Genomic DNA, 23,604 nt, shown 5'->3' with positions numbered 1-23,604 from the left:
CGAATGCCACAACAAATATCCTTATACGGACCTACACTCGGTCTGTAATCTGTGCCTGTCACCCGAGCACAGCGAAGAATCCTGTGAGGCCTGTCGGGCGTTCCGGTCCCGAAAAACTCTGCGCGACCGTCGAGCGAGAAGACTGCAGATGGCGTCCACGCCAAAAGAGCGTCGACAGTTCGAGACAGAAGAGGAACAGGAGGAATCCTTTTCCATCCAGGATTCAGACTCCGACGAGCTACACTCTACAAGAACTGTGAGTAAGACGTCGAGATCAAACCTTAAAAAAGGAAAGAAGGCCCAGGGGACGCCACTGCCAACCGGCCATGGCTCCACCCAAATTCTCGGTGACCAACAATCGGCACCGAAAAAGGCCCATTCAGTGCCGAGATCGTCCGACTCCGGTCGAGACACCGGCACGCAGCCTCCTCGAGACCGAGAGAGTGCTAAACAGAAGCATCGACACCGAGAGTTCGGTGTCGACACGGATCGACGCCGAGACAGTGGCGCCGAAGACCATAGAGGCCAAGAATTTTCGGCACAGAAAAAGAGGAAGGTTACCTCGGAGCCGAAAAAACAATCGACAGGGTTTTCGGAGCCGAAAAAAGCGACATCAGACCCTGTTTCTGGCTCCTACACTGAAGAGCATTCTATGTCTTCTCAAATGAAGAAACATAGATTTGAACAAGAACTGCAATCCACTGACGTGGATCACACGCAAAAGCGTATCTTTATTCAGCAGGGGACTGGGAAGATCAGTACCCTTCCACCTGTCAAACGAAAGAGAACGCTTCAGTTTACTCCTCAGCAACAAACAGCACAAAAGGTAACACCTCCTCCCTCGCCTCCACCTGTAACTCCGGCTTCGCCAACTTACACCCCGTCACATTCGCCAGCTCACACCGCCATGAGCCACGATGAACAAGATCAGGATGCGTGGGACTTGTACGACGCACCAGTGTCTGATAACAGCCCAGACACATACCCAACTAGGCCATCACCACCGGAAGACAGCACAGCCTACTCACAAGTGGTGGCTAGAGCAGCACTATTCCATAATGTGGAACTACACTCGGAACAAGTAGAGGATGATTTTTTATTTAACACCCTCTCTTCAACCCACAGCTCCTACCAAAGCCTGCCGATGCTCCCAGGCATGCTACGCCATGCAAAGGACATTTTCAAGGAGCCAGTTAAAAGTAGGGCAGTGACGCCTAGGGTGGACAAAAAGTATAAGGCGCCTCCTACGGACCCTGTATTCATCACCTCTCAGCTGCCACCAGACTCTGTGGTGGTAGGGGCTGCCAGAAAACGGGCAAACTCACACACTTCTGGGGATGCACCTCCCCCAGATAAAGAAAGTAGGAAGTTCGATGCAGCCGGGAAGAGGGTTGCTGTCCAAGCAGCAAACCAGTGGCGCATCGCAAATTCACAAGCGCTGCTAGCGCGATACGACAGAGCCCACTGGGATGAGATGCAGCATCTCATTGAACATCTCCCAAAAGATCTGCAAAAAAGAGCAAAACAGGTTGTTGAGGAGGGTCAAAACATTTCCAACAATCAAATACGCTCCTCCATGGATGCAGCAGACACGGCCGCAAGAACCATTAATACGTCGGTTACCATCCGTAGGCACGCATGGCTCAGGACGTCTGGATTCAAGCCAGAAATTCAGCAGGCAGTGCTTAACATGCCAGTAAACGAAAAACTTCTGTTCGGTCCGGAGGTCGACACAGCCATAGAAAAGCTCAAGAAAGACACTGACACTGCCAAGGCCATGGGCGCACTCTATTCCCCGCAGAGCAGAGGATCTTATAACACCTTCCGCAAAACACCTTTTAGAGGAGGGTTTCGGGGTCAGGCCACACAAGCTAGCACCTCACAGTCCGCACCGCCCACCTACCAGGGACAGTACAGGGGAGGTTTTCGGGGCCAGTATAGAGGGGGGCAATTCCCTAGGAATAGGGGAAGATTTCAAAGCCCCAAAACCACTACCAACAAGCAGTGACTCACATGTCACACACCCCTCCCACACAACACCAGTGGGGGGGAGGATACGTCAATATTACGAAGCATGGGACAAAATAACTACAGACACATGGGTCCTAGCAATTATCCAGCATGGTTATTGCATAGAATTCCTGCAATTCCCTCCAGACATACCACCAAAATCACAAAATTTAACAAAATACCATTCACAGCTTCTAGAGATAGAAATTCAAGCACTACTGCAAAAAAATGCAATAGAATTAGTACCAAGCACACAAATAAACACAGGAGTTTATTCACTGTACTTCTTGATACCAAAAAAGGACGAAACACTGAGACCAATTCTAGACCTCAGAGTAGTAAACACATTCATCAAATCAGACCACTTTCACATGGTCACACTACAAGAAGTGTTACCATTGCTCAAAAAACACAACTACATGACAACCCTAGACCTCAAGGACGCATATTTCCATATACCAATACATCAATCACACAGGAAATATCTAAGGTTTGTATTCAAAGGAATACATTACCAATTCAAAGTATTGCCTTTTGGTTTAACAACCGCTCCAAGAGTATTCACAAAATGCCTAGCAGTAGTCGCTGCACACATCAGAAGGCAGCAAATACATGTGTTCCCGTATCTAGACGACTGGCTAATCAAAACCAGTTCGCTCACACAATGCTCAAACCACACAAATCAAGTCATACAAACCCTCTACAAACTAGGGTTCACCGTCAACTTTGCAAAATCAAACATTCTGCCAAGCAAAGTACAGCAATATCTAGGAGCCATAATAGACACGACAAAAGGAGTAGCAACGCCAACTCCACAAAGGATCCACAATTTCAACAGGGTCATTCAACACATGTCTCCAAACCAAACAATACAAGCAAGAACAATACTACAGCTCCTAGGCATGATGTCCTCATGCATAGCCATTGTCCCAAACGCAAGACTGCACATGAGGCCCTTACAACAGTGCCTAGCCTCACAGTGGTCTCAAGCACAGGGTCACCTTCTAGATCTGGTGTTGCTAGACCGCCAAACTTACCTCTCGCTTCTATGGTGGAACAGTATAAATTTAAACATAGGGCGGCCTTTCCAAGACCCAGTGCCAGAGTACGTAATAACAACAGATGCTTCCATGACAGGGTGGGGAGCACATCTCAATCAACACAACATAAGAGGACAATGGAACATACATCAAACAAAACTGCATATAAATCATCTAGAATTATTAGCAGTTTTTCAAGCACTAAAAGCTTTCCAACCAATCATAACCCACAAATACATCCTTGTCAAAACAGACAACATGACAACGATGTATTATCTAAACAAACAAGGAGGAACACATTCAACGCAGTTAAGCTTGTTAGCTCAAAAAATATGGAAGTGGGCAATCCACCATCAGATTGGTCTAATAGCACAGTTTATTCCGGGGATCCAGAATCAGCTGGCAGACAATCTCTCTCGAGATCACCAGCAAGTCCACGAATGGGAAATCCACCCACAGATTCTGTACACCTACTTCACACTCTGGGGAACACCACAAATAGACTTATTTGCAACAAAAGAGAACGCAAAATGCCAAAACTTCGCGTCCAGATACCCACACAAGCAATCCCAAGGCAATGCCCTATGGATGAACTGGTCAGGAATATTTGCTTACGCTTTTCCTCCTCTCCCTCTCCTTCCTTACCTAGTACACAAATTGAGTCAAAACAAACTCAAACTCATTTTAATAGCACCAACTTGGGCAAGACAACCCTGGTACACAACACTGCTAGATCTGTCTGTAGTACCACACATCAAACTGCCCAACAAACCAGATCTGTTAACGCAACACAACCAACAGATCAGACACCCGGACCCAGCATCGCTGAATCTAGCAATCTGGCTCCTGAAATCCTAGAATTCGGACACTTACAACTTAGCCAAGAGTGTATGGAAGTCATAAAGCAGGCCAGAAGGCCATCCACTAGACACTGCTACGCAAGTAAGTGGAAAAGATTTGTTTGGTACTGCCATCATAATCAGATACAACCGCTAGATGCAACTCCAAAACATATAGTAAATTACTTGCTCCATTTACAAAAAGCAAAGCTAGCCTTCTCTTCTATTAAAATACACCTTGCAGCAATATCTGCATACCTGCAAACTACCTATTCAACTTCCTTGTATAGGATACCAGTTATCAAAGCATTTATAGAAGGGCTTAAAAGAATTATACCACCAAGAACACCACCTGTTCCTTCATGGAACCTAAACGTGGTTCTAACAAGACTCATGGGCCCACCTTTCGAACCCATGCACTCTTGCGGAATACAATTCCTAACCTGGAAAGTTGCCTTTCTCATCGCCATTACATCTCTAAGAAGAGTAAGTGAAATTCAAGCGTTCACAACACAAGAGCCTTTTATACAAATACATAAAAATAAGGTCGTCCTACGACCTAATCCAAAATTTTTACCAAAAGTTATTTCACCATTCCATCTAAATCAAACGGTAGAACTACCAGTATTTTTCCCACAGCCAGATTCTGTGGCTGAAAGAGCACTACATACATTAGATGTCAAAAGAGCATTAATGTACTACATTGACAGAACAAAGAACATCAGAAAAACTAAACAGCTATTTATTGCATTCCAAAAACCTCATGCAGGTAACCCAATATCAAAACAAGGTATAGCCAGATGGATAGTTAAATGCATCCAAATCTGCTACCTTAAAGCAAAAAGACAACTGCCCATTACTCCCAGGGCACATTCAACAAGGAAAAAAGGTGCTTCAATGGCCTTTTTAGGAAACATCCCAATGCAGGAAATATGTAAGGCAGCCACTTGGTCTACGCCTCACACATTCACCAAACACTACTGTATAGATGTGCTATCCGCACAACAAGCTACAGTAGGTCAAGCTGTATTAAGAACTCTATTTCAGACAACTTCTACTCCTACAGGCTAAACCACCGCTTATGGGGAACTAACTGCTTACTAGTCTATGCATACCATGTGTATCTACAGCGACAGATGCCATCGAACTGAAAATGTCACTTACCCAGTGTACATCTGTTCGTGGCATCAGTCGCTGAGATTCACATGGACCCACCCACCTCCCCGGAAGCCTGTAGCAGTTCAGAAGTTACCTTCAATTTTGTACATTTGTATATATATTACTTAAATCCTTTAATAGGTACATACTTACATTTTTCATTGCGCGGGCACTATTACTATAGTACAACTCCTACCTCACCCTCTGCGGGGAAAACAATCGAAGATGGAGTCGACGCCCATGCGCAATGAGCACAGAAGGAGGAGTCACTCGGTCCCGTGACTCGAAAACACTTCTTCGAAGAAAAACAACTTGTAACACTCCGACCCAACACCAGATGGCGAGCTCATGCATACCATGTGAATCTCAGCGACTGATGCCACGAACAGATGTACACTGGGTAAGTGACATTTTCATTATGGTGGTTACTCTACCTGACTGCAGATTCCTCTCTGCCCTCCCACCTCCATATTCTTTGTAATGGCCTTTTTCGATTTTAAAAAGGCCCAATTTAAGAATCTGAAAACTGTTACCTCTGATTGTTGATGCTGTGCTCCCCTTTCACCTCACCAGTGCCCCTCGAGTGTACACATAAGTATTGACTCTGGTCACAGCACACCTTCAGAAATTGGAGAATCTAATTTTCTCCTACATCAACGATTGGCTGTTGAAGGGGGTGGTTTGCCTCACTCTGACGTGGGCCACCTCTAGATAATAATGAACTTCCTGACAACGTTGGGGTTCACTATAAACTTACCGAAGTCACACCTGACTCCTTCACAGAGGCTTCCTTTAATTGGAGCCATCCTGGATACTGTGTGATCTCTGGCTTTCCCTCCATTACAACTAATTCAGAACATTTGGGCCATGATCCTGATGTTTTAGCCTCATCCTGGGCCTCAGTGAGAGTGGCTCTGAGAACCCTTGGCCTCTTGGATGCTACTTGTCGACTATGCCAGGTGGCATAGGCCAGCTCTGCAGTGTAAGCTGAAGTCTCAGTGGGTCAGTACTGGGGAACCTGCCAGATTCGATTCAGCTCTCACAGCAGACTGCAACAGATATCAAATGTCAGATAAACCAGCAGCAGACAACTCTCCCTGCCCCACCCAGAGCTGAAGTTGGGGATGTATGTGTTGCTGTTGTGCTGAGTAGGTCATTTGAGAGAGGTGAACATCAATGGTCTCTGTTCTCTGCCAGAGACCTGACTCCACCTCAACCTGTTGGAGATGCGGGCCATTTGCCTTGTGATGAACACCTTCCTACTGTCCATCAAGGGGAGACTGGTTCAGGTTTCCCAGGGCAACACTACAGCCATATGGTATTACAACAAGCAGGGTGGATTTGTGGGTTGTGTGCCAAGAAGTTCTTCGTCTCTGGTGCATCACGGTATTTCCCTGGTTGTGAACTACCTGGCAGGTTGTTTTTGAATGCCAGAGCGAACAAACTCAGTCAGCAGCAATAAGTGAATCATAAATGACAGCTACAACATGAGGTGGCACAGATTGTCTTCCAGGAGTGGAAAGAATCCTGGCTAGATCATTTCACCTCCGTCAAGGACACACAATGCCAAAACATTTGAATGCTGGAGCTTCCAAGAAGGCTGTCTCTCAGGGATGCATTCCCGTTAATGTGGAGCACATGATTCTGGTATGCCTTTCCGTCTCAGCCTCTCCCATATTTGAGTTCTGAGGAAGATCAGGAATGACTAGGCCCAGGTTTTCTTAGTGGCTCTGGATTGGACCAGGAGATAATGGTACCCAGACCTTCTGGGTATAAACATCTACTAAGCAGGCACCTGCTTCAGGAGGGTCTTCTGTTGCAGCAGGGCAGGTTTCTGCATTCATGTCTGCACTATGTACACCTTCCTGCATGTAGAATGAGTGCAGCAGTTGACAGCATAGGATCTCCGTCCTGAAGTTATGGTTGTCATCCTTGCTGTTAGGCGTTCCTCTACAAAACCTTTGTACGCCAGGCGCTGTGACAGATTTGTGGCCTTCTGTGTCACCCGCAATACAGATGTGTTAACCGCCCAAACTGTTGGATAGCTTGTTTGTTTTATCTCTGGCCCAGCAAAGACTTGCATTGGGCACTAATAATGGCTTTTTTGTCAGTCCCGTCAGCTTTTATTTTTATTTTTATTTTTATTTTTTGCATTTGCCAGACCAGCCGTACTTGCTTAGGTCACCTGTTCTGATATGATTTCTAAAAGGTTTAACAAATGTTACCCAAAACTGTTTGGTATGACACAGTGGGATCTTAAGTTGGTCTCACTTTCCTCTTGTGCAAGTTATTCGACCAATGCACAGCTGTCCTCTGCATCTCTTGACTTAGAAATCTATATTCCTGGTCAGGATAACTACAACTCTTGCATCAGACAACTGATGTTGAGGACCAGGGGGGCCTTTTTATCTAAAGTTGTCACTCTTTTTCATGATGGACAATCAGTTACTCTTCCAATGTTCCTTGCTCTGCCTCACTCCTCGAAAGAGGAGAGACTTCATTGGCTGGATCTTAAGAGGACCTTGACTTTTACATTGATTGCATCAAAGACTACTCGGTGATGATCAGCTTCTGTGGTGTTCTCGCGGGCAGAGAAAGACAATACAGTATAGAACAGCACTCTGTCAATGTGGATAGTCCTGAAGATCTGCTATGCATTGGCTAAGAGGCAATCCCCAGAAGAACTCTGAGTCCATTTCACTGGGGCCAAGGCTCCTAGCACTTGGGTCATGGAGTTCTTGCCCCTGACATCTGTCAGACCATGACATGGGTGTCCATGCCACATTTGCAAACCACTACTGCCTTGACAGCCAGGTCTGACTGAAGAGCAATTGCCCATTCAGTACTGCAGGGCTTTTTGATATGAGCCATTTCACAGATCTACCACCTTGGGAGGTACTGTTATGGTGTCTGCCATTAGAAGTATTGTTCAGTAAAATAATTTACTTATCTTCTGTAACACTGTTTCTGGTGGGTACTCTATTTGACTGCAGATTCCTCACTGTCCTCCCACCTCCCTATTCTGAGGAATGGCTTTTTTCCAGGAATCTGAATATTGTTACCTCTGATTGTTGTTGGACTCTGCATCTGATGGCATGGGCAGAGTTAAGAAAGAAATTGACATATTCATACAGGTGGATGCTCTCCGTTCATCACTTCCATAAAAAAAGAAAGTTAGTGCGAAACCACACAAAACCACCTATCGGCACATGGTAAAAAAATGCTGTTTTAATCTTCCGGATGTAGTTTGGCACCTGGGGATATTCTAAAGTTGAGGAATCTGCTATCCACCAGAAAGAGCTTTACCAAAGGTAACTTGTTCATTTGGTTGTAAAGCACCTTTAGCACATTTTTCCAGCAATTCACCATTTGTTTACCAAAATGACAAAGGAGAGTCTCCTCTAGCCCAGAGATTCCATTGGATTACTTGTTTTTGTGTGCAGTCCTACCTGATCACCAATCGGCACTTCCTGTAAAATGCCAAAGTTGTAGGTAATAGCCACGTTTTTTTTAATACAGCCATCAGTTGACCAATTTGTTATTGGTAGGTTGGAAAAAAATTGTAGCATGTGACAGCAATACAAACAGATTAACATTTTTTCTCTATCTAAGTCATTAATAGCATTCACAAACACATTAGTATTTAGGGCACCTCTTTCGGTTTTTTTTGCATTTGATTATACGCTCTTAAACCTTCTGACCCGAAGTTATTTAACTCTTGCTTTTCTGAAGATATTGCCATGCTTTCATCCTCAGTTGTACCAATGTAATTAAAAATATATTCTTTCTATTTGGTCAATGACAGGTGAGCATTGCCCACTACTGAAAGAACTTAATTTGGAGGAATAAGGTTGATGTGATGCACTGTGGTCATGATATGAATAGCAGATAATGAAAAATAGTAACAAAGTGATGAAGTACACCAAGTACCCCAAGTTTATCTTATTTTTGTCCCTTGCATTTCCAAACAATCAAAGTACGTGGTGAAGCTATATCAAGGGTTCGTATTCATGGCTCTCCACAAGAATTGGAGCCAGTCTGTTCAAGGACTTGCACTGAAGTAATTTAATATGTAGGAGTAGCTAGTATATCAGAATCATTTAATTCAGAATATAGTGCCACAAAAGTTGCCTCTAAGTAGAAAACATGTATTTCTTCTGAGAGCAGAGACAAGGAGTTGCCCATCTTGATAGAATATTTTGCCATGTGGAAATATTAGCTTCATAGCTTACAAAACAGCTGACAAAAGAGAGTGTATGTTAAGCACAGAACAGCATCGTCCAGCATGGTGAGGAGACCAGGGAGGACAAAGAATACAAGAGAAGCTTCTGTGGAATGACGTGCAAGTCACATGAGGTGTTGGGTACGTGCAGGCGTGTGTTGGCAACAGCGCAATACCCAGGAATGAGTGACTATTGGTAGAGGTCAGTCTCATTATCTCTAACAAAAAAAGTAAGTTGACCTGGCACACCTTTTGATTGGTGGTGCTCAAGTTTCAGAAGCAATCATTTAACTTTAACATTGTACCTTAGAAATATCTTAAGATTTGAAGATACTGGGGGATTAACATGCTTAGAGCCGTCGGCTGTTTGGACAGCTCCTCACCAAACTTGTAATGACACAAACTCTGAATCCAAATTAAACTGCTTTATTCATCAAAATAGTGTAGAGTTGTGAGATGCCTCTCTCAACAACCATTAACTTCAACGGCTGCTCACCAACTGATGGAATTCACCCCCATCAATCCACAAAGAATTCCTAGCAAGACTAGTTGACATCAATTGAGTGACATCACAAAGTACCAACACTACAGTCTCCACCTCTTTCTTTCTGCCTAACAGCTCAGCCCCACAGCTACTGTCCTACAGGCCTGCCCTTTCTGTCCGATAGCCTCGCCACCCCTCTCCTACTTCACAATTCACTCTGTCTGACAACCACATACCTTCCTATCATTTTACCATCATGATTTACCTATGAACTCCTTACTACTCACACTGCCTTCTGTCTCCCACCACCAGGCAGTGCAGTCGGTGAACATGAGCCATGACTCAGCCCATGCCCAGATGGATGTCAAGCTGCGCTCCCTGATCTGTGTTGGGCTCAAGTGAGTACCTAAATCCAAGGGTGTTTTATGGATTAAATTATCCGAAATAAACAAATAAAAAAAAAGTCCAAGGGTGTGTAGGACTTCTCTACTTGTTAAACTGAGCCTTTAAGTGGGTAAATATGTATTTATATAAATATTTGGGCTCTTAGGAAATGTTTGCAGCCAGAGGCCACATTAATATATATACGGGTCCACTGGGACCAGTCTTTTGTATTCATTCCTTTGTGTATCTCTTTCCGCTTGATCATCTGTCCTTCACTCACCTCCGTCCTTTATGTCCACATCTCTTTATTTCAGTCATCTCTCATTCAACTATATCCTTCTTCCCTCTTTTCACTTATTCCCTACTCATTCATCAACTATCTATCTGTCTTTTTCTCCTCTTATCACCTATCTTTTTCTTTTTTTCTATCTCTGATTCTCCTTATTCTCTCCCGTTTTACTTTCACTCTTTTCTTATTTCCCTGTTTTTCCTCTCTATATATATTATACACACACACACACACACACACACACTTACACAACAAGTGTGCGTGTGAACACACACACTCATTCTGTCTCTCATACGGTCTCTATTTCTTGCCCACTAGTGAGCAGGTGATGCATCTGTGGTTGGAGGTTCTGTGCTCCAGCCTGCAGACTGTAGAGAAGTGGTACCAGCCCTGGTCATTCCTGCGCAGCCCTGGCTGGGTCCAGATAAAATGCGAACTCAGGTCAGTTGGTTTGTGTTCATAGGGGAGGTGTGATGCTGTGTTAGAAGCACCTGGGAGGGAAATGGTACTCCATAAGTAATCCAGATTGCCCAGTGTCCTAGAAAAGCAAATATGACTTCTGTAGTGATATCCTATTTTTATGCAGCACATCTAGTCTATTGTTGATCTCTGGAAGTTGCACCTGCAGCATTGTTTCCTGTTCTGGAGGCAGCTTCCGGAGCATTGTGTCCAGTTCTGGAGCTCACATCTGGAATGCTGTGCTCTGTTCTGAAGGCCACATCGGCCGTATTGGGCATAGTTCTGGAGGCCACTTCTTTAGTATTGTGTCTGTGGAAGATGTGAAGCAGCCACAAACCCTGTGGGGGGGAAGCGTAAAAGTCTTAGACATGAACTCTGGAGTAAAGGAAAAATGAATGATATAAGAGAAGGAAGCCAAACTCCTGAAGTGAGCGAACAAAGGCCAGGAGCATTTTGCTAAATGGAAGATGGCCTTTTGACTTTGGGATCAGACATAAAAAAATCAAGCACCTCACATTTACCTCATGTGGCCTGCAGTGAGAGACAAAATCCGAAGATAGGTAGCACCCCCACCCCACCCCCCATAAAGTTACTGGGCTTCTGGGTATCCAGTTGTTAGTAGGGGACAGACACGTCGCATCAGGTTTGGAGGTGTTTAGCCCTATTACTAAAAGAAGGGAGCACCGGATTCTCCCCCGGGTTTCGCTATGTGTGGAGGCAGAGTGTCTATTTCAAAAGATAGGAAGGGAGGTAATCATTTAACCTGAATGAACTTATTTATACCCTTGTTGCCTTCCAGGATCCTGTGTAAATTTGCTTTCAGCCTGTCCCAGGATTGGGAACTTCCTGTCAAGCGAGAGGTAAGAAGTATGTATGATTCAGTGGAAAATGCCCTGGTTTAGGAGAAAGCCTGCATTGCTAGTCAGACCAGGAGAGGAGAATGCTGGTGAACATGAAGCCTTTCCACGTTCAGTAGGCCAAGGAAACCAAGCTTCTTTCACAGATGTGTTGTTGAGATCATATAGTTCTGTTGTGTGACCCTGGGGAAGATGGGCTCCTCACATCAAAACCCACTCCTAATCATGGTTTTCAACAGAAAGGGTACCACTGACCAAGCTCCCACCCATAGGCAAACATGGTGCTCAGCACAGTGGCCACCAAGTAGAATGCTACAGCACCTTTGCAAGGCAGTCTTTCTTGCTCCTTTAATAAGAGTTCAAGGTGGCTTACAGAAAATATTTTATGTAGCTGACAGTAGCATATTGAAGCATAGAAGGTGATACCATCCTTTTCTTTGCACTGACATGACAACCACATCTGCCATTGTTTATGGTAGTCCACCTCATCAGTCAGAAGAGAGAACCACTTGAGGCAGAAGATTGTGGTCTATGAGAGCGAAGTCTGTATCCAGCACTTGTCCTGATTGTTAATATTGAGAAAGCTCTAATAGAACTGGAAGAGGAAACATGCGTGACAAATTGAAAGATTCTCATTACAATTAGGTATTCTGTTAGCTAAATAATTATTAGCTACAATTATGAGTGCTTCCATCATCTCTTGAGAGGTTTTCAAAAATATTGAAGCCTTTTCCACTCCACCTGCACATGTGAATCCTGTTATTCCCACATTGACTGAAGAGAGTGGTGGCTCTGGCATACTTTTTAAAGAAAACAATGTTTCACCCTCTGAACTTTTCCCACTATTTGTTAGTCAAGAGTTGTATTTAATATACACCTATCAATTATAAATACTTTAATAATCTCTTCTCCATGACCACATTCTCTGGCTATTCAAGTAAAACGCACAGGATCCACTTGTTAAAACTCTGAAAGAAACTATTGAGCCATTTCTCCATCATATGATATGTTTGCCTTTATCCTTAAGCATAAACTGAAATGACTTCAAAATTGCTATGGTAAGACTCTTAAAAAAAAAAAAAATAGATCCTCGATCCCTCCACCCCAGGGATCTTTAGGCAGATCTCCATACTAACTTATCCAGGCAAGGACACTGTCAGGGCCCTGATTCTATCAGACTTGTCAGTGGCCTTCAACATAACCTACAACAAACCGCTTGCCCATCGTTGGAATAAAATCAGCTTCAGCGGATCATCCCTAAAGTAGTTTGAGTCTTTCATCTTAAATAAGCTTGGTTCTTTAAACTGTCAGCCTAAACAAGTGAACTGCAGGGTCCATGAGGGTTTGGCCATTGCCCTGGGATGTTTCCTCCAGTCTTTTAGTATAAAATGTTTCATATATGCTGGAGACACCAGGTCATACTGAGCTCAAGTTGCCTGACACTGCTAATAAATGGTCCTCTGCTCCTGAGGTCACTTGGTGGTGGATGAACACAAAAATCCTAAAGTCAAAGCCCAGCAAATTTGAAATCCTATTAACATGCCGTGGCATTAAACGATTGGTTTCCTGCTCGATAAGTGCCGATTTTAAGACAAAAGTCAAAACAGCAAGGAACTTGCCACTCAGTACTTTGAGTATTGTCATTTCAACCGCAAATGCTGTTTGTTTCCTAAAGCTCCTTTTTTCATCTTGGGATTATGAGAATGATCAGCCTCTGTCTTTCCTTCAGAATCCTAAAGCATTTGTTCAGTCTAGGCTGGATATGCTCTTTGTCTGTACCTTCCTGCACCCTCCATAAATTGGCTGCAACATATTAAAAATATGCCAACAAGAGCTCCTTTCATGCAAAACATTTGATCAATTCTCTGATAAGCTCCTGTTTTTTTGACTGGCTTCTATTGAGGAAGAGAATTATTCTGAGTCATGCGCTTGATGCATAAAGTCTTCTTCCAGACATACCTTTGTGAGTCTTTCAACACCCTGCCTCCCTTTGTTCCATTAACAAATATCTTTTAAAAACACCTACCTACAGTGCGTCTGAACTCTGTGACCACTATTCCTGTGTCCCTTGTGCTGAGCTACGGAATGCCCTCCCACTCTGATTCGTTGGATGTTTGAAAATAATGGAAGACGTGGTCAGTTTCCTCCATTAACCTGTCTTAAACTCTCTAGTGACAGCTAAATATCTGTGCTTATCCTCTGTGCAATGCCAGGGGGCAATAACATGAGTGAAAGATCACTTTTAAAGCTTGTATAATAGATGGGGTGCAAAATCTGAAAAGAAACATCCGGCCCCTGTTTGGTGAAAGGGAAATTTGAAGACAGCATGTAAGAGTGTGTGCAGAACGATTGATCCTAGTATTGTCAGCAGACATGGTTGATTAGGATCAGCTGAAGTGTGCCAGATAACTCACATACATGTTATTGCAAGGCGCTTTGTGAGAGACCAGGGCTTTAATGCCATAAGAGGGGGCAAAAGGCAGCATAACAGCAAGAGAGCAGCAAGGCAGCCAGATCTGCTGCTTGTCAATTTGTACAAATTCACGCTTTGAAACAAAGGCAGAAATCGATAAGTTTAGCACCTGGGTCTGAAATACTGTTTTAATAACATTCTTCTGCTTTGTCATTAATAGATTTATGTTTGTCTACAGGAGAAGGAGAAGCCACCGCTAAAGGAAGGTGTGCAGGACATGCTGGTGAAACATCATCTTTTCAGCTGGGACATTGACGGCTGACCCCATCTCCCAACCCTGGCCCCTTTGAGGATGCTATGGACTGGATATAAGCAGCGTCAAGGGCAGGCCAGCCTTGGACTCAACAGAAACACTACTGAAAAACACTCAGACTTTCACTCCACTGCCAAAGCCCTTGCATCCATCACTGCACTTCTTCTTGCTTTCAACTATTCTGGCCAGCTGTGGTTGTTTCCACATCAGCCTCAAGTTCTTGCCATTTCCCGGAAGCTCTCACTGACCCAGGAATTGTTAGAATGTTGGGGAGCAAAGTAGAGAACTGTAGTCCAGTTCCGGAGCCGAGCTTGAGCTAAAAGCAGCGTTCTGTCTGCCTTCTGTCATGAGTCTCATGCTATACCCTATACTGTAACTGATAATGCGTTATGCACTATTGGGTGAAGGTGGGATACCAACCCGACGTTTGGGACAGTAAGGGAGCAGTAGATACCAGCCTTATGCTTAACTCCGCATCTACCCATGGTTGCGAGAAGCAGGAACCAGGTTACAGTGACTTTCCTGGATGAGTATGCGATTTTTGTCCACTGTCTGTAGATTCTCTGGGACCACGGTGAAGCTTATCTAAGAGGACTCTGTCAGGGAAAACTTGAGGTTCTGGATACCGGAAGGCTTTCCCACGCCTGCAGCTGTGTTCTCAACATGTGTCACGGTGCAGGGTCTTCAGCCATGTCAGTGCCATGGCTCTGTCCCAAGTGCAACTGTCATCAGCCCTGAGAATAATATTTCAGCCTCATTCCCTGTTGTAAGGAGACCATGTTTCCAGGCTGAGCTTGCATTGGACACCCAAATGTGTTCTGGGAGTTGAGCCATGGCTTGCTTCCATGGATTCAATTGGACAGACAAATCTGATGGCAGTGTTTTTTAACTGAAAAGACCAGAACTAGAAGCATGGAGTCCAGACGACAAGGTGGTAGAGTTACTTTATCTTGGTGATATGCATATCTCACCTTTACTACCATCATAAGATCTTCTCAAAGCCTCGTGTCCTCTCCACATTTCCAAACGCTACACTGCTGCTTTGGGAAGCTCTCGTTTACGCCGCTAGGCTGCCAAAACCATTGGACCTTATGAAAGTAAAAGCACTACCTTAAAAAACTGGTGCAGTCAGTTCCATATTTGTGACACACACTGGACTGCCTTGTTTTTCCTCCTTTCAACGTGAAAATAAAGGCTTTATGTTTTTAGAGGTGTGGTCTTGGGCAATGAAAATGTGACAGCTGTGAAACTCCACTCTGACTCTTAGATATTAGTATGAAAGGTCCCATGCTTGGCTCTGGGGAGCTTATTTTCCTGCTCTTTTGTTCTCCCTGTTTGTGCCACCATTGTGTTTTTATATTTCCCATCAGTGAGCCCAATAATCATAAGAACTCGCTCTGGGGTGTCCCTGGTAATTTAGACTAAGACGAATGAGCAGTACCTTAAAGTCAATGTGGGCATCAAGAGTGTCTCCTCCCTGAGAGAGTGGCTGTTTCCCTTTTTACTGGCTTTCTGGTTCTGGGGATGGTGTCAACTTAATTTGTAGTGAAGAGACATGGCTTTTTCCTCTTCCCTTTTAGAGGGAGGTGCTTACGTGAGGTTTTACCAGGCTCCACTAGCCAGGGTCATTAACTTCCATCTGTGTGAGTTATGAGTAAAGGGTGTATGTAGACTGTGTGTATGGTGCAGAAAAAGTATGAAGCCTATATGCATGTTTGTCAGAGAGATTACAAAGAAAGAATCCATTACGGCAACCTAAGGCAATAGAGGTCTTTGTGCAAGGCTGGTTAGGTCTCTGCTGGCCTGGGCGCCTGCACCTTCGACATTCCTTCTCCTGAGTACCTGAGCTAGCTGGAACCAGTTTAGGAAGGGCTTGTATTGTCCATGGATCTGGACGTGAACTGATCATGTAGTAGCCTTGCAGTTAATATTAGAGGAGCAAGAGTTGATTGGTCAGTTGAGGAGGTAAATATCTGGACCGCTCTTTACTCCATGGTGGACTGCACACCAGAGTAGCAGAGAGATCTGAGTTAGAGGAGGGAACAGAACTCCATGGGTGGCAGCGCTCCTAACTGAAACAGGTAGATGTTTGAGCTCAAGAATCTTGCTGGAAGAGCTTTTTGACCACTTTTGAGAGAAGCACCCTGTCTGCTCTGATTGGTGTTGCTCTACTGTACTCTACAAAAGCCTACCTAAATATTAGTCGAAGTGCCTGAGGATCTTTGGTAAATGTTTTAAAGTCTGCGATCTCCATGATATGATGTTGCCAAGCTGCTGTGCAAGAGGAGATATCACAAACTGCTGTCTGCTTAGCTTAGGGGCCTGTCAGCTGCACAGTGTTAGGTGGGCACCACTCCCTTTGTTCCTCATCCCGCAAGTGATGGAGAAAAACCTGTTTATGCCCTTCCTTGTCTTTTCAGAATTTTGAGGTTCCATCCCCTGATTTAAAGAAGGCAGAATGATAGGTGAGGCTTCAGTTAATCCACTGCTGCATATCTCATCAGAATTAGTTGAATTGTTGCAGAAACATCAGTTTGAAACCACAGCCCATAACTATTGTTGTCCTGCTTCTGGAGCCCGGGTGCCTGGATATGGGGTCACTCCCGATGCTTGAAAAGTCCAGCAGCGACTGGCAGTTTCAGGTACATAGCACTTTAAATTAAAACCTCCAAAGGCGTGTGGAGTCCAGTGTTCTGGCACTGGAATCCACTTTATTGCCCCAAAATCTAGGAATGTCTGTATGCAGCACCAACCTCCACATGCTGAGGCTGTCCACGCTGTCTGTGTTTGATTGGTGGTACAAAGCTCTTCTGGACAGGAGGTGTGTTTTGGTTTGTGCTAGAATGGTTTCTGTGCAGAGGCATGTATCCTTCAACGTCATGCGTGGCCACGATCACAGTCAAGTGACGCACGTTGACACATTCCCTTTTAAAATGTAGCGACCAGAACGTGTGGCCGCTGACGTGGGTCTAGTGAAAACTCAGGTTGCGCACATTGCTGTTTTCACTGTCTGGTCTGACACACGCGATTGGGCTCCACTGACCGGGTATTTATAAGAACCATTGAAAAATATTGCTCCAGCACTTAACGTTCATATTGATATGAGAGAATCTCATGATTAATGAATAAGAGATAACGTAATGCGTGGACTATGATCTCTTGTTTTTAAGGGTCGAGAAAGTTCTGGATTTTTTGTGTATATTTTATATGTAGTTGTATATTAAACTAATTTTCGATTTTACCAAGTAAAGCACTTGCTAGACATTCAGTGAATTAGGTTTATTGAGGGTATTTTACACTATTCTCAGTTTCAAGCCGACCCTACATCCTGCATTAGAATCCTCATTGATGGTCATAAACATAGAACATTACCAACAGCATTTGTGGCCCCAGAAGACATTCATTTGTATGGTATGAAAAGGTTTCACTGGAGGCAGACATTCCAAACTTCCCAATTCATATTTTGCCTCTATAGCAGTAAGCATGACAGCTCAAACAGATTTTTTTCTCTGGAATAGGTAACTTAACATTTGCAGTACCTAACTGAAAAATGTCAACCCTTTAGCCTAAAAACCTCCAAACTCTAGTGTTACTATACAGCTGTATGGAAAAGTTGAGGCAAAATCTGGCTCATAGGTTAACAGTGCATTACATGAAAAGAGATACTTCTTGAAGGAACCAGCAGCTTTCAACTCCCAGCATGTACTGTACTGGCAGTTTTCCTCACGGCTTTAGTTGTTTTCGGAGGGCAGTGTGTGATTTATTAAGGCATAATTACTAATGGAATTATTGACATGCGGGCAGGAGGAAGGGTTGTTTAAAATACTACTGATGATTCCTCTGATGCAGAATGACAAGTAGCATTCCCTTCTGTTTCGTAAGATCCTAACTGATAGTCTTACATGTAAAAGAGGAGCAAGTTTCTCCTTCGAAGTGGATGTTAATATTTCATAGCAATTCTTACAGATTTACTGTAGACCCCAACATTTGGTGACTTTAACCAACCAATGTGTCAGCTTTGGTATCCTCATCCAAACATTAATGTTGAGTGAATGTATGAATAGACCTCAATGTAGGGGCTTTAAAGCGTTCCTTCAGAAAAAGTTCTCTCAACTGGCAGCAGTGTCTGCCTATTCTCGTGTTGAATGTGCCGTTGATTTACCAGGCAATGGTTTGTTAGCCTCTTGGTAAACGCAGACTGTGCAGTACACTATCCATTTAACATGATCTGCAAAGTGGATGCCATATCAATACAGAAAGATCCACAAATTACAAACAATGTGATTACATTGTTGTATGTGCTTTGTCTATTCCAAGTAAATGTTTAGAACTCTTCTAACATCTAATGACACCAGGGATCCCTCTGCTGGGGTGTAAGGATTACTTAAATATACTTTCAGAGAAACTGTTTAATTAATATGAAAACTCAAAACAACTTTGGGTGAAATTGGGTTCTCATCTGTACTTTAGTGTGATAGAAAACTGTGTAAGGCACTACTGCAGATAATGCTTAGAGCTTGCTGGCCTCTGTAGCTGATGTATGTACTTGTGTCCTTGGTGGGTTTCTTTTTTCCACCAAAGGTGCAATTGAAAACTGCTTCTGATGGATACAACTACCTGTGGATTCCTCACTCATTGAATTTCCCCCCTGCGCCAGCTTCCGACGGAAATTTTCTTCCTAGCTTCTGCACGTCGAAGAGGACGTCACAATTGCCCACGCGACGCCGTCTGACGTCATACAGGCAATAAGAGGGCCTCGCCGACGTCAGTTCCGTTTTTTCCATGCCTTCAAACGGCGGTTATTCTTCGAGGGAGCTACTGTTTCTACTCTACGTAGTTACAGTTACTGTTTCTTTCTTCGAGAGAAAAGATGTCTCAGTGAAAGTCGGGATTTAAGCCCTGCAGGGAGTGTGCAGGCAAGATGTCGGTGACGGACCCACATGTAGACTGCTTGTGGTGTCTCAGTTCCGACCACGACGTGCAGGAATGTGACTCCTGTCAACGTATGAACCCGAAGGCATTGAAGGAGCGCGAGGCGAAACTCTTTTTGGCGAAATCCAAAAAGAAGGAGAAGCGGCATCGGCGCAAATCATCATCGCCTAGGTCCCACCGGCGTCACCGTGAATCTTGGCGCCGGTCGAGTAGGGAGCGGTCACGCTCGTGGTCGCCTTCGGTTCGGCGCCGAAAGACATGGGAGGTTAGTCCCACCATCACACCTCAGACGCCTCCTGCTTCGCCAACTTCGCCTATGACTCCACCATCTGTTTTTGAGGTTCCTCAACGTCAGGAGTTCTCACCGGCTTCTCAGACGCCAGGGCCGGCGCCGTTGTCACCTCGAGCTCAGGCTCCACAGTATCCGGCTTTCCCGGCTCCAGGGGCTGACAGTTCCGCATTTTTAATTGCGATGTTTGCCATTTTCCAACAAATGGCTCCAGGTGGTGGACCGGCTCGTCCTTCGGGGCCGTTGGCCTTTAATATGGGTGCTCTGGCTCCTTTACGTCCGGCACCTTTCATGCCCTTCCTTCCTTTGGGAGGTGTTGGTTCAGCACCGGTACCTTTGGCGTCGACTTCACAGCCTGCGACGCCAAGTAGATCTGCTGTTCCGGCGACGGAGAGTTCTCCTGTTCATCCTTTGCCTTGGCGGTGCCGAAGAAGTCCACGGCGCCAATAGATCCGGCGTCAGATGGATCGGAGGATCGGCGCCAGGCATCGACGTCGGCTGAATCCCTGTTGACGCCGAGGATTGAAGCCAGACTGCATTCAAGGAGCCTTGCTCTTCGCCTCCTTGAGGAGCAAGAGTATCGGAAGCAGGCCCTGGAGGAAGGGGAGATTGAAGAACCTCTGGGAGATCTCCAGGGTTTGGATACGGCAAGTGGTTTAGACACCTCTCCAGAGTGGGACTTATCTCCTGGAGAATATACAGAGGAGGCTGCTTCATTCCACTCTGTAATAAGAAAAGCAGCTGACTTTTTGGACCTTCCCTTGCCGGTGTCTGAATCTAAGCCCAATATATTGATGGAGGTGTTACATCCTGCTTCAACAGTTGCAGAGTCACTTCTGCCATTTAATGAGGCTCTGTTGGACCCAATTTTAGAGATCTGGAAAAAGCCGGTGTCATCTTCGGCCGTTAATATATCACTGGCACACAGATATTGTGTGGCTCCTGCGGATCCAGGCTTTTTGTCTAGGCACCCGACTCCAGAGAGCCTGGTTGTACAGGCTTCATGTTCATCTCGCACTGCCCCAGGCTCTTTTCCAGGGGTGCCTTCTGACAGGGACTCAAAAAAGATGGACCAGTCTTCCAAGAAAGCGTTTTCATCTTGCAGTATGGCTCTCGAATCTACTAATGCCACATGCATTTTGTGCAGGTACATCTACGCCCTTATGGAAGAGATAAAGTCGTCCCATTCAGAGGTGTCTTAGGAGGTGTTGAGCCTGGTTTCGGATGCTCAGGCTGCGGCAACCTAAGTAATTCAGTCGGGGCTGGACACTACTGATTCTGTGGCCAGATCTATGGGCACTACCGTTGCTATAAGGAGACAGGCCTGGCTTCGTTCTTCTGGATTTTCATCTGATGTCCAGTCAGCCCTGCTGGATCTTCCCTTTGATGGGGATAAACTTTTTGGATCCAAGTCGGACTCAGCCCTTGAAAGATTTAAGGAGAGTAGGGCCACAGCAAAATCATTAGGCTTGCAAGCCTCCTCTTCTGCTTCTTCTAGACTGTTCAGAAGATTTAGGGGGTTTGGTCGTGGCTCATCCTCCTCCTCCTTTCGGGGCAGATTTCAGCAGCAGCCCACCACTGTTCTTCCCTATAGATCATACAGGGGGAGGGGTAGGGCCCGAACCAGAGGAACCGCCCAGCAGCACTCTTCCTCTGGAGGGGTGCAGCATGGGAAGCAGCCTTAGTCATCCACCAATTCCTTCTCATACCACTCCTGTAGGGGGGAGGTTATTGAGCTTTCTCCGCAAGTGGGAGGTTAAAACATCAGACTCCTGGCTCATCAGCATTGTGGGGAAAGGCTATGCCCTTCCCTTTCAGGAGTTTCCTCCCCCCATCCCGCCCCACCCATCCTACTGTTCAGAAGAGCCTCACCTGTTACTAGAACAGGAGGTTCAAGTCCTCCTTTCAAAGGGTGCGGTGGAGTTGGTTCCAGAGCAGGAGAGAGGTCAGGGTTGTTACTCAAGATACTTCCTGATCCCCAAGAAGGATGGTCGGTTGAGACCAATCCTGGACCTGAGGATTTTGAATTGGTTCCTCAAACAGGAAAAGTTCAAGATGCTGACCCTAGCTCAGGTGCTTTTGGCATTGAACGAAGAAGATTGGATGGTGTCTCTCGACTTGCAGGATGCTTACTTTCATATCCGTATACTCAAGTCGCACAGGAAGTATCTCCGGTTTGTGGTGGGATCGCGGCACTATCAGTTTGCGGTCCTTCCGTTTGGTCTTACTTCAGCACCTCGAGTCTTCACAAAGGTGATGGCGGTGGTTGCAGCAGAGCTCAGAAGGAAGGGGATAGCGGTATTTCCTTACCTGGACGATTGGTTGATCAAAGCCAAGTCTCCGGAGCTTGTGCTGCGTCACCTGCGATCGACAACCCAGTTGTTGTTCGATCTGGGTTTTTCGTTGAACGTGCCCAAATCTCACCTGGAGCCCTCTCAGCGCCTCCTGTTCATAGGGGCAGTACTGGACACAACATTGAATCGTGCCTTTCCTCCGCGGATTTAGGACATTCAGGCGTTGGTTCCAATGTTTCAAAGTGGAGCGGCCATTCCAGTCCTCAAGGTCCTTCGTCTGCTCGATCTGTTCGCTTCTTGCATTCTGTTGGTCACTCATGCTCACTGGCACATGAGGGCTCTTCAGTAGTGCCTCCGAAAGCAGTGGTCTCTGCACAACGGAGATCTCGAGGGATCGGTAAAGATCTCCAGAGACGCTGCAGTGGATCTAAGATGGTGGGTTGCGGACGGCAATCTTTCCCAAGGAAGGCCGTTCTCGCAGCCTCCCCCAGTGACCACAGTGATAACGGATGCGTCCACTCTAGGGTGGGGAGCTCACCTGGGGGAACTGGAGGTCAAAGGTCATTGGTCTCCAGTAGAGCAGATGTTTTACATAAATCTGTTGGAATTGCGGGCAATACGTCTGGCTCTCAAGGCCTTCCTCCCTTCCCGGTCAGTCAGTTCAGGTCCTAACGGACAACACTACCGCAATGTGGTATATAAACAAACAGGGAGGAGTAGGGTAGTATCTTCTCTACAGAGAAGCTCTGCGTCTATGGTCCTGGGCAAGGGACCATCGGATTTGCTTGGTGGCGAACCATCTGGCCGGAGTCTTGAATGTGCGTGCGTGCGGACGGTCTCAGTCGGCACTTCTCGACCGATCACGAGTGGCGTCTTCATCCAGATCTAGTCCAGCAAATCTTCCAGGTGTGGGGAATCCCTCGGGTAGATCTTTTTGCCACTCGGGAGAATACGCACTGCCCGTTGTTCTGCAGCCTCCAGTATCCGGTACAAGGGGCGTTGGGGGACGCGTTACAGATATCCTGGTGCGACCAGTTGCTTTACGCGTTTCTCCCCATACCTTTGATTCCTCGGGTTCTGAGGAAAATTCGCCAAGACCGAGCTCAAATCCTCTTAATAGCTCCGGATTGGCCAATGAGGGTATGGTATTCTGATCTTCTCCAGCTCTCTCTGTGCCCCCCGCTCTGTCTCCCTCACAGGGCAGAGTTCCTCTCACAGTCGCAGGGGCAGGATCTACACCCCCACCTCCAGAGCCTGCACCTTCATGCCTGGAGATTGAACGGGGCAACCTGAGTTCCTTTTCTCTCCCACCCGAGGTAGTGGATGTTATTTTATTGGCCAGGCGACACTCCACTAAATCTATCTACGCTAGCAGGTGGGCTAAATTTGTGAATTGGTGTGGAGAGAAGCAAATTGATCCCTTACGTGCCCACTTATCAGATATCTTGTCTTTTGCGTTGTCTCTGGCACAGAGGGGTTGTGCAGTTGCTACAGTCAAGGGCTATTTGTCGGCTCTGTCAGCCTTTCTGTGTCTTCCAGACCAGCCTTCTTTATTTAAATCTCCCTTAGTATTGAGGTTTTTAAAAGGCCTCATTAATAAATTTCTTCCCACTCCTTTCAT

At 45.6% G+C, this 23,604-nt stretch overlaps 1 protein-coding gene across 6 annotated transcripts in view; it reads left to right on the top strand.

The window, feature by feature from the left end:
* Nucleotides 1-15,676, top strand: part of SGSM3 (small G protein signaling modulator 3) — a 256,141-nt gene extending 240,465 nt beyond the window's left edge. For all 6 annotated transcript variants that reach the window (XM_069231273.1, XM_069231269.1, XM_069231274.1 and 3 more), the window contains exons 20-23: nucleotides 10,066-10,151; nucleotides 10,745-10,867; nucleotides 11,685-11,745; nucleotides 14,394-15,676. In XM_069231273.1, the coding sequence (XP_069087374.1) occupies nucleotides 10,066-10,151; nucleotides 10,745-10,867; nucleotides 11,685-11,745; nucleotides 14,394-14,477 (354 nt within the window). In that variant the 3' untranslated portion in view covers nucleotides 14,478-15,676. The remainder of the gene's footprint in view (nucleotides 1-10,065; nucleotides 10,152-10,744; nucleotides 10,868-11,684; nucleotides 11,746-14,393) is intronic.
* The last annotated feature ends 7,928 nt before the right edge of the window (nucleotides 15,677-23,604 follow it).

Source organism: Pleurodeles waltl, chromosome 4_2 (genome assembly GCF_031143425.1).
Source record: "Pleurodeles waltl isolate 20211129_DDA chromosome 4_2, aPleWal1.hap1.20221129, whole genome shotgun sequence".
Classification (NCBI taxonomy): Eukaryota; Metazoa; Chordata; class Amphibia; order Caudata; family Salamandridae; genus Pleurodeles; species Pleurodeles waltl.
Note: the sequence above shows the minus strand (reverse complement) of the source record. Positions and strands in the feature narration are given on the sequence as shown.